The sequence below is a fragment of the Botryllus schlosseri genome, chromosome 14 (genome assembly GCF_051294905.1).
Source record: "Botryllus schlosseri isolate E-star chromosome 14, Bs_hap1, whole genome shotgun sequence".
Taxonomy (NCBI): Eukaryota; Metazoa; Chordata; class Ascidiacea; order Stolidobranchia; family Styelidae; genus Botryllus; species Botryllus schlosseri.
This window is the reverse complement of record NC_137249.1, coordinates 23,456,611-23,468,911: the sequence shown is the minus strand read 5'-3', so window position 1 is coordinate 23,468,911 and position 12,301 is coordinate 23,456,611. Positions and strand designations below refer to the sequence as shown.

General features: G+C 38.9%; 2 protein-coding genes across 1 annotated transcript in view; one reads left to right on the top strand and one right to left on the bottom strand.

The window, feature by feature from the left end:
* The window catches only part of LOC145456243 (uncharacterized), a 223,473-nt gene that overhangs the window by 62,412 nt on the left and 148,760 nt on the right, over positions 1-12,301 (top strand).
* Positions 1-12,301, bottom strand: part of LOC145456242 (uncharacterized) — a 49,287-nt gene that overhangs the window by 25,273 nt on the left and 11,713 nt on the right. The window contains exon 4 of the mRNA XM_080334319.1: positions 633-800. Within this exon, the coding sequence (XP_080190445.1) occupies positions 633-800 (168 nt within the window). The remainder of the gene's footprint in view (positions 1-632; positions 801-12,301) is intronic.

Below are 12,301 nucleotides of genomic sequence, written 5' to 3'. Positions count from 1 at the left end.
TCGTTTCTTCTCTATCAGATAGTATATGTAGACGTGAATTCGTTGGTTCTCAACAAGCTATTTGTGAGCTGTCGTCGATGTGCTCGTAATAAAAACTGAAAGCTTGTATTTGTGATGTATCAGACTGACAAGACAGATATTTGATTTTAAGTTCTAAGATTAGTAAAGTTATCATATTGGAGCCCTGTCTCGTCTATTTGTAGCATCGGTAAATGAGGCCAGGAACTGTTTGTTATCTGCCTAAATAAACATGTGCCAGAACTCTGATAGGGACAAAATAAGCATGTTTGGCAAGCAAGGAATTCGATAATCGATATCACCAAAGCAGGATTGAAAACATGGGTTTAACATGACTTCAATGCTGTGACTTGGACTCGGACTCGGGTCATAACACTATGACTCGGACTTGACCCTTTAAACGGTGACTTGGACTCGGACTCGACTTGGTGATGAATTGAAAACCACAAAAGTAAGATTGATTCTTGACTCGGAACAATGTGACTTGGTTACAACCCTGGAAATAGGGCATATAAAAAGGAGTCATATATGTGTGCAATTTGACTGCGTCTTTTCTCACGCAGAATAGTCAACATTCGTAGAATACAATCACAGCGATGCATTCAAATACCCACCTGTAAGCCGCTGTGCAAGCAGCTTTCAGCCAGTCGACATAATTTCTGTGATGTGAGATCGCATTCATGCATACTCAAATACCCACATTCGGTTTTCTGCAACATGGTTGCTAGATCATTGTATTCTTCTGGTGATAATATCTTGTCACGTAAGTCAAATATTGATAACTGCAAAATATATATAAGTTGTTTTATGTATATATGTACTTAAATACTGTGTACAATAGGGTGATAATATTTTGTGACTCAAATTCCGGACACTCCTTGGGCGCCCACTAGTGGGTTTCAAAATGAAATATGACCACAAAGTCGATCAACATGACGTCGCAATAGCAAAGCTTTGCCTATCGACCAGAGGTGGTCACGACCCGGTTGTAAGTTATAACTAGCACCAAAACCACATTTTCAGCCCCTTCCGCCCAACTAAACATTGCTCTTGGCCCCACCATAGGGTAATCGATGCATTTTCTGAGGGGCTTGCTGTCTGCATCTGGTTGTTAAATGTTTTGAATGCATTCTGATAGGAACAATTTATTAACTAAACAAGTAGAGCTTAACAACCTAAATATATGTAAATATATTGATTTTACAGCCGATTCTATTCAAATACCCAAAACCACCCATTTTGCTATTGGTCATGTGAATATTGTATCTTTGCAGAAAAACTTCGACAACCTTCATGAATTTCTATGCTCACTTGACATCCCAGTTACATTACTTGCAGTCTCTGAGACCAGACTTCAGAGTGACCCGATTAGTAACATAAATATTGATGGCTATTCTTTTATTCATAGCCCAACCAAATCCAAGGCTGGTGGAGTGGGTTTGTATATACATGATGACATAACTTACCAAGAGAATCAAGAATTTGTAATAAAAGGCTGTCAATGTGAACAGCTATGGATTGAAATTTCTGGTATACCAACCGGCCCAGACTCCATTATTGTTGGATCAATCCATAGACACCCAAGGGATAATGTGTCCAATTTCATGGAACAATTTTCCTCAACCTTAGAGTTATTGAACAGTAAAGATAAAAAATTCATTATCACTGGTGATTTCAACATCAACCTATTAGATTCATCATCCATAGTCAGAGAATAACCAATCAGTATCCCCCTTTGTTGTGGAATGTAACTTGAGTGATCATTATCCAATATTATGTCAATTTGGATCTCGTCTTAAACGCTTGAGATCAAAGTTCATGCGCAGAAATTTGCACAAAATTGACCTGAGACATCTTTCTACTATGACTTTGAGTGCCTGGCAGATAAAATCGATGCTGTGATCCTCCATGATAATAACTTTAATGAAACATTTGATTTCTTCATGAAAGAAATCTCTTGTATTGTAAACAAACATGCACCTTTGAAAACTCTATCAAAGCGTCAACAAAGATTATCATATAAACCTTGGTTATCTCTTGGCATACTGGTATCGATTAAGCACAGAAACAGACTCTACAGATCACTGAAAAATAAATGGTCAGAAACTAGACAATTGCAATTCAAAAAATATGCCAACTTACTCTCTCAAATCAAAACGAAAGCAAAGGAACTATATTCCAAGAAACACTTTTCCAAACCTCAAAATATTCCACGTGAAACATGGAGATCCGTAAATCGTATTATCAACATAAAATCCAACTCTCAGGCACGTAACAAAATATAAGAGTTTGTTTCTGATCAACTGGTCTCTGATCAGGCCCGGATGACTGAGATCTTTAATAGTTTCTTTTCTACCATCGGCACAAAACTATCAGAGTGCTGCTCGAATGAAGATGTCGATCACCATCATGTTTTTGGAAAACGTCCCAGTACATCATTCTATCTTCAACCAACGTCACCAAATGAAATCATAAATGTTCTATCTACACTGAAAAACAATAAAGCTCAAGGTCATGATCAACTACCTGTCATTATTGTCATACACGTAGGAATACACCTGGCAGATACCATTGCTAAATTATTCAATTTCTCATTTTCTTCAGGGATATTTCCTGATTACTTGAAGATTGCACGTGTGATACCTGTATTTAAAGGCGGGGACAAAACCAACGCAAGCAACTATAGACCCATTTCGATATTGTCACCGTTTGCCACTCTGCTTGAGAAAATATTATTTGAGAGACTTACCAGTTATCTGAATAAAATGAATCTCTTGAACTCAAATCAATATGTTTTAGAAATAACCACACAACCTCTCAAGCTATATTACAGGTTACCTCAAGAATATATGAGCTCATTGACTCCAAAGATGTTGTCACTGGCGTGTTTTTGGATCTGAAAAAGGCATTCGACTGTGTCAATCATTCCAAACTAGTTGCTAAACTTGAATTATATGGTATAAGTGGACTTGCAAAAATGTATTTCGAATCTTACCTAGATAATAGGAAGCAATTTGTTCATATTGGAACAACGTGCTCACAATTACTACCCATTCAGACTGGTGTACCTCAGGGATCAGTTCTCGGGCCCCTACTGTTCATAATTTACATCAATGATATTGCCGATTTATTTGACGATGACATCACGCTGTTTGCTGATGACACCAGTCGAGTTATACCCGGTGAAAATTTAGCTGATGCATTTGACAACATTAACACTAAGCTATCGACAGTGTCAAAATGGATGGCATCAAATCAACTTCAGCTCAATGCTTCCAAAACCAAAACTCTCGTGTTTTATACACAAGTGAATCGAAGTGAAATTATAGTAAATAACGCACGTCTTGGTACACATAAATCTGTTAAATATCTTGGCATTATCATTGATGATAAACTCGGATGGTCTGATCATATCAGCAATATGAAAACTAAAATCTCGCGTGGTGTCGGGGGTCTCTATCGCCTTAAAAATTTAATTCCTCATCAAACTCTCAGATCAGTCTACTATGCATAAATTCACTGCTATCTCATTTATGGGATCCTAGTTTGGGGACCTACTGCAAAAAACATCTGTAGAAAAAATTGCAAGTCTTACAAAACCGAGCCATACGAATTCTCTGTCGGAAATCTAGATATGAAAATGGTAATAGCATGTATCGAAGCGTTGGAATATTGGAAGTGGAAGACATTTTCAAATTTGAGGTTATGAAATTTATGTATAGCTATCATCAGGGTGAACTGCCACTATATTTTGATAATCTGTTCAAGATACCTTCAGATACCCACCAACATCATACCAGATTTTCTTCTAACTTGTCTCTGTCTGTGCAACACCACTCTACCAGTCTAGTACAAAATTCGATCAGTTTTATTGGTGTCAATGTTTGGAACAAGCTACCACCTAATCTCCGCAATTTAGACTCTTGTGCATTTAAAAAACAATGTTTTCATTCCCTTATATCTAACTACGGCTAAATTGTATTTGCATTGTATTTCGAATTGGTCTATGATACTGTGTCATATTTTTCTTTTCGTTCGTTAGTTAATTTTTTATTTTTTTCATTTTTTTGTTTATTAGTTATTAACTGTGAAAATTGCTCCTGTCCTGGTGGCTCGGCTCTGAAGACTTTGTCATATCGAGCCTCCCGTCTACCTTGCATGTCGCATTTCACTGTTAAATTTTTGTAGCGTAATGTTGATGTGTAATGTACACGAATAAAGATTCTCTCTCTCTCTCTCAATAATATTGGTTCTACCATGTATTACTTTAAAGTTCTGATCCTCTCTTCGCCCACATGATCAGAGTTAGCGGTGGAGCTGGTGGAGGATGATGACTTCAAAAATGCGCAGAGCGCAATGTTCATGTTTAATCAGTAGTGATACCATACGCTTTTGGCGCACACCAATCAAATTTCTGCACGTCGCCCTAATTGCCACACCTATATGACGCCCATTGCCACATCATCCGCCTATGGGACGCCCATTACCACATCATAATACTCTTAACGTTGAACTAGGTTTCATGACGTCATCACAAAGGAGTAAGGCGACTATCTTGTTCTAGGTTGCGGGCACGATTCCAATACCGATAGCTGATGGATTTTTCAAAGATACCCAAGAAAATTTGGCTAGGATTGTCTCTCCTTTTGTGCTCGGCAGCATTCTTGCTAGCAAGAACGAGGATGAACATCATGGTGAGGATATAGAAGGTATCGTACAGACAGTCGGGAATTACAATGGTAGAAGACAAAAGGTGATAGCACAAAATGGAGGACGGGTAGGTGATTTAGATGTTTTCTTAGGATTTACATATTATTTTTGACCATGAGATATATAGTGTACCTACTCCCCAGAGCCCATATCATCTGTCGATGATGAAACTCAGCTTTTAGCTTCTAATTTGGTTCCCAATTTATAGTCTGCCATACGATAACTTTCCTCCGTATGATCATTAAGGCTTCTATTTTTGTTGCAGGACAGCTTTGTAGGATTCTTTGAAAATACCGATTTCGGCTACAATAAAGTTTGGAAGGGATTCGTGATTGTCATAAACGGACTGACATCTATTGCAATAGCATTATTAAGATAACGGATAATCGCATGTTTTGTCTCATGTAATATTTTAAGAATACAATTCTTCATCGTGGGATCCATTTTACTGAAGGATTGATACAGTTTCTGCTGAGAATACTTGAAAGATTGCCCCATAAGAAAACCGTCTATGTATTCCTAAATTTTTCAAATTTCCTCAGCTACGTAAGGGAATTGTTAGGTATACTCAGAATACGTCGCAGGTCAAATTTGATTCGATAACAAAACTGCTCACTTTATCGTTATGCCAAGTCCATACTATTTGATTTTGACCGATGATAATCTCATGTTTATATTATACTCTCACTGATACTAACCTAGCAGCTAATAGATTTAGATGTTACCTTTATAACCTTATATTTTGTGAAGTAAAAGTAGTTCGAGTACGCTCTATCATTGAGTTTTCTTGTTTCGAGCTGAACGAATGCGAAACATAGCGCATGAGCGCTACGAACTATTCGAAGCTGATCAATGCAATGATAATGTTAGTTTTAAAATCCCCATGTGAATATTCTACGGATAACATGCGAATTATCCCAAATTCATAACGATTTATTAAGCAAACATAGACCTAGAACACCAACTTTACTTGTGCAATTTTACAGGCATAAACCAGGGGCGGGCAGCATACGGCCCGCGAAGGGATTTTAAGCGGCCCGCCGTGAGTTTCCTGTATTACATGATAATGCGGCCCGTGGCCGGAGAAACGTGACCATGAAACTACTTGTTCGGTTCGGCATATATTTGCGAGCATACATTTTTGACATTGAAAATGATCAGAAAAAGCTGCGTTCCAATCTAATTGATGCGCACGTGCAGTCTTTACCAACTAGAGTTCAAAGAACTTATCGACAACTTTGATCGACCACAGGTCTCATTGATTCCAACAGCTATTGAAGTATATTACGTTTCTAAACTCATTTAATACTGGTTTGGCCTCTATGCTTTCAACTTGAAATTCAGATTATACACGATTTCATAGGTGTATAAAGTGTTGTATGGGGAGGACCGTGACTGCCGCACTCCAAAACCGCAAACATTCGGGGGGGGGACGAGATCGAAGGGGGCCCAAAATATTTCGTGAATTAGCGTAAATTATAAGTACTTTTTGAAAATTTGAGCAACTTTTTCAAAAGAATTTCGCGCTAGTCGCGATTTCAATTTGCCAAATATCTTGATGTTTGGGTACTCTTCCTCCAAGAAAGAACGCGCAAGATTTATAGAAATGGTCATATCGTCGTTGGTCATTACCGCGCCACGATGCACCAAGAAATATTAAGTTTTAGGCGGACATATAACAAGCGACTCCACGAAGTGTGCTAGAACCGTCGGCAGCGAGAAAACCTTGGCCGAAAAGGACTGCCCTTATGCTGACCGAAAACTTCGTTATATATACAAAATACTTATAAGTTTATTAGTCCAAAGGCCCCCAAATGACTGGTGCCGAATTTTCCCGTCTTAGCAATCTGAACCTCACAAGACAAATACCATTCCGCAAAGAAGAATTATTAGCCAGTGAAAAAATACCAATTTGAAATCTTGTGCGTCTTTTAGTGTAGTAGCCTACGTTTGGGCGATTCTATTTTTTTGATATGGCAGACCGGAGGTCACGAAATAACATCATGTTACGGAGTCATGCCTACAGTCCCTACATCCTCGAAGTTTCCATGACAATTCATTCAGCTCTACCGGTAAATCAGATTACGTGAGGAGAGAGGCAAGAAATTGATAGCAATATATATGCAATTCCCGATCTTATTGACCGATTTGATCATGAATTATCGAAAAATTTTCGCGCTTGGAGCTGGCTCACTAATCAGTGCGGCTAATTTCGTGGCAAAAGCGAACAACGTGAGTGGGGATTGGTTTATCACCCTATCGGAGCCCAAGACAAAAAGTTTTTTGGGGGGGCTCTTGCGAAGTGCTGTTTCGTTCCTGCCAACGGGTACACGCTCGAAGATGTTTATTTGTTATTGAGGGACCCTACATTTCAAACAAGCCTCACTCGGCGCTACCTTTAAATCTGATTACGTGAACAGAGAGAGGATAAAAATTGATAGCAATATATGTGCAATTCCCGATCATATTGACCGACTCGATCATGAATTATAGAATTTTTTAGCGCTTGGCGCGTTTAAGCGAGAAAAGTTGACTCAGTAACGGACCCAATGTAGATGATAAGTAGCGGTAAACAGCGTATAGCCTGGGGGATATTTAGGGGGAGATCCCTCCAGAAGTTAGGTTTATCATCAAATGGAAGGCCAAAGACCAACGTTTTGGGCGGGGCTGACGAAGTGCTGCTACGGCCCTGTGTATGCGTCAGAGATGAGCTTGGATTAGGATCAGTTTTTGAAAAAACAGGATTTGTGAAATTTTGTCGGATTTGGATTGGATTTGGATTTACCTATTTTCTGGGAGATTGAAATGTTGTGTGGCGAATGGCGACAAACTTCATTCAGATCAGTTATTAATGTACTTATGGTTACTAATTTATCTTGAATCAAGTGAATCGTTGGTTGTGAAAGAAAATTTTCGAATCCCTCCATTGCATAAATTGGTATTTTTTCTGAATTCCCAGTTAAAATCGGATTAGGATTGGACATGGACTTGAATATGAAAAAGTTATGGATTAGGATTTGGATTTGGATTTGAAGGTTCGGATTTGGATTGGATCAGGACATAGAATCCGCTCATCTCTGGTATGCGTACCGGGTAACTTGTAAGGCCGAATAAATACACGATTACTGTATTGATTTAGGAATCCGGCCCGCCAAATACTTCATTTTCCTGTATCCGGCCCGCCGACTGGAGAAGTTGCCCGTCCCTGTACTAGATGGTATGTATACAATTTGATGACATCCGACAGTACGACATAGGCTAACAAAATGTCGAAGGAAGTTAGTCTTCCATTCTATTCTGAAATAATCAAGGTTTTATCAGGACTTCCCTTCGTAGAAACTTCTACAGAATCACCAATGTCGCATCAAGTTTACTCAAGTAACTCTAATTTGATACTCGAGTACTAAATCCTTATTTTTCGCAAGTATGATAGAGGCCATCGGTCGAAACTTAAACGATTCGCAATTTTTCTGGAATACAAGTGCAATTAGGGATTTAAAAGTAACTAATTGGTTATGTTTGTAGATTATTTACCCGTCTATACTAAACGGTTTTTCAGGTGAAAATACATACGTTCCGGACTTTACATTTTGAAGTAGTTTGAGATTACGTTTCTATCACCTTGACAAGTGCTATAATCAGACTTGAAAATGATGTTAGCACCAAATACCAGAAGTTAAACTTTTCACCTTAAAGATGTGGATTATCAAAAATTCATGATGGTAAGATGAATGATCATTCTAATCGGAGCATAAATGAAATTTCCGTAGCGGATCCTATTCCATATTCGTCAAACTAGTCTTATCACACTTGAATGGAGAAGGTAAGAAAACCTTACGAAAACACTCGTACTCATCGCATAGAGCGATAAATTCCGAATAAATATGTATCTAGATGGGTATTAGGCGGTCGTTTTCCATCTCTTCATAATACTAGTCGTGAGCGCTAAGCCCTGATAAGATTCTAGCTTGGTATATAATACCAGAAGGTAACACACGTCAATGTAAGTTTCTCATTTATATGTATAACGATTCGGAATTCACGAGATAATCGTTACTGTCCGAAGTATTCTTGTAAATAGCAACAATACAGCCAAATTTAATGATCCGTTAGTACTAATTGATGGTACATCCTCTTTTTCACCTGGAAGATGTAGATTATCATAAATTCATGATGATTAAATGAATGATCATTCTAATCCAGCGGTTCTCAACCTTTTTGGACATTCGCCCTCCTTGGCGATTGTCAAAGAAATTGCGCCCCCACTTATTGCCGCGCCGAGCGCGAGAATTCTTTAGATTCACGAATGAATTCCGTAATTAATAGTAGCAGTATCACATATTACTTTCTATTATTTATCCTTTATCGGCCGATGTGATCAGATTCACCGGTAGGGTTCATGGAGGGGGTGCTTACAAAAATTTATGGTAAGTTATAAATTATGATGCATTTTCGGGTGGGCCAATTGTTAATAGTCACTTTGTTGCATGCTGTTATTTCTTGACCCCCCTCAGGATTGTCGATTACATCGGTAGTGGAAATCGTGGAAATATATTGTAATCGCCCAAATGTACCATTAAACAATTTTTTCGTGAGGAGCACACGATTCCGATTCCGCATCAGATTGGGAAGGGCGCTACTATATAAAAATCGAAAAATGAAGCTATGTTGAATTGCGCGGAGTGCGAAGTAAATTTCAACATTAAATAATATATCTCTAAATTTTGGGAGCGAATTCGTAATTTCAATTTGCATGTCGACGGCTGCCAACACATACTAATTGAATTAGGTGTCGACGGCCGCACAAATTTCCTTGTACGGCCGCAGGTTGCCCATCCCTGATCTCATAGTATACATATGGTATGTTTTACGCCAAGTTTGAATCCTCATTCCACTTGCTGAGTCTTTAACATTTCTGACAAATTTCCCAAAACTTGTTTTAAAATAGCAAAAACATTGAACAGGACATCAATCTATTTCAAGGTAGGATGCACTGAGACTAATCATAATGCTGGTAATGACTACAGCGAACACAGAGTCGCTCTGTACTGCCATGCTAAATTTGATCAGTTTTGAAATTCAATTAAATTGTGGTGATTAAGGGTAGCCTAATTGAGGGCGAAACCGCGGGCAACCTATATTGCATCTGAGTCTGTTTTAGGTAGAGCAGTTCTCCAGCTATTAACAACAGCTACCCAGCGTCCCGAGCTCTAAGCTACTGCCAAAGCTTTGAAGTAATGAATGACTTACACGTGAGAATTGCTCTCAATCTTCAAGGAATATCTAAAATTTGCTCAAATGAATTTGAAATCAGCCTGTATTTCGATGAGCGCTACTGCTGGAGTTTGAATTTGGCCAGCTTTCTTCAATACGAAATGAGGTTCATCTCCCACAATCGTCTTCTCAGAATGGTTGGGAAGCACATGTTTAGTCACAATTCATTCAGACTTTGTTTATTTCTAGCCCCCACCCTGTTTCCCCGTGAGCCTTCCGCGCCCCAAGGGGGGCGACCCCTCCCCCAGGTTGAGAAACACTATTCTAATCAGGGCATAAATGCGATATCCGTATAGGGCCCTTTTCAATATTCGTGAGATATCATCCTGAATGTCGCCAAGTCAAACTAGCCTTATCACACCCAGAGAATGGGAAGATAAGAAAACCTTAAGAAAAGACTCGTACTCACCCTGTAAGGCGATATTGTCCTGATAAATATGTATCTATATTGGTATTACGCCGTCCTTTTCCTTCACTTTATCATACTTGACGTGAGCGCTACGGTCTGATAAGATTCTAGTTAGATGCACAATACCAGAACTTAACACGCATCAATGTAACTTTCTCATTTGTATGTATAACGATTCCAAATTCGAGAGAAATTGGTTATTGAGTGAAGTATTCTTGTAAATAGCAACAACATAGCCAAATTTATATTTGCTCGGTATAAACAACAGTGGAAAAACTCTGAAATGTAATATGCTGCGCTGAGAAGATTAATTATAATATACTTATCATGTTACAGTGAATTTTCAATAACGAAACTCTTTTACAGCATAAGCTAAGTAATTTCATATTAAACATAAAATACTTGGTGTCGTTGATTTGTACTCATTTCCGGTGTGTTTTGACTCATAAGGCTCCAAAATGAAGTAAGCAGGGAGATGGGTAATGGGTATTCGTCGAGTTGAATAAACATAAAAATAAATGTATTATAAAGTGAAAGAAAACGACCACCTAATACCAATATAGATACATATTTATTTGGAAAATGTCGCCTCAAAGGGTGAGTACGAGCCTTTTCTTAAAGTTTCCTTATCTCTACATCGTTCAGGTGTGATAAGACTAGTTTGACTTGGCGACATTCAGGATGATATCTCACGAATATTGAAAAGACCGCGGTACGGAAATCGTCTTTATGATCCGATTAGATGATTGGAATGATCATTCATTTAATCATCATAATCCACGTCTTCATGGCGAAAAGAGGATGTACCATTAATTAGTACTTACGGATCATTAACTTCGGTCAGTAACGAATTTCTCGTGGATTCCGAACATACAAATGAGAAAGTTACATTGACGTGAGTTAACTTCCGGTATTATCAGGGGGTAGCGCTCACCACTAGTATTATGAAGTGAAGGAAAGCGACCGCCTAATAGGGGTACCGATGTGGTACCGATAGATCAGAAATTGCAAAATGATCTCTGGCTCACAAATCTTCAGCCGAGAATAGCAGAGAGAGAGAGAGAGAGAGAGATGATATTCTTTCTCGCCTGCACCATCGAGATGCTTTGGCGACGGAGTTGCGATACGGCCCCATGAGGTCATCTAGTCTGCGCCCCCGCTTTTTTTCTCCTCCATGCTATCCGTGATTGCTGAGCGCCTAGCAGGATAGCTGCGGATACCATTTTTCGAGTCTTTGGTATGACCCGGCCGGGGATCGAACCCACGACCTACCGCTCGAGAAGCCGGACGCATAACCATTACACTATCTCGCTGTCTCAACACTTCGATACAAGCCCTACCTATCGCGGACATTTACATGAATATCCACCTTATAAACGTTTACAGTTTGTTGCCCGAACGTGTCGTCGGTCCCCATCCCGTAGGTCCAAAGGCAGACGACCATGGGACCCATGAGACATACACTCAACAACTCAAATTTATACCTTGTTTTGTTGTGTACTGTAAGCTAAGCTACACCAATGAAGAATGTTTCGTGGCGACCTTCAAGAATAAAATAGATTATATCAGCTCAAATGTTGCCATAAAATCATGTTTTGATTTACGCCTAAACTTAAGAAATTAATGCCATATACATATTACCCGCAAATCGACATTTTGACTTTCAAATATCTCGTAATAGCGATAAAACACCACAGGTAACTATGATTTACAGCCTATATATCAGTGTTTGGATGACTCGAGTCATGACTTGACTCGAGTCAGACTCGAGTCACCTTTTTCGTATGACTTGACTTGACTCGAGTCACTTTGCTAAAATGACTTGACTTGACTTGACTCGGCGTATCAGAAATGAGGATTGACTCGTGACTCGTAGCAAAATTAACGAGT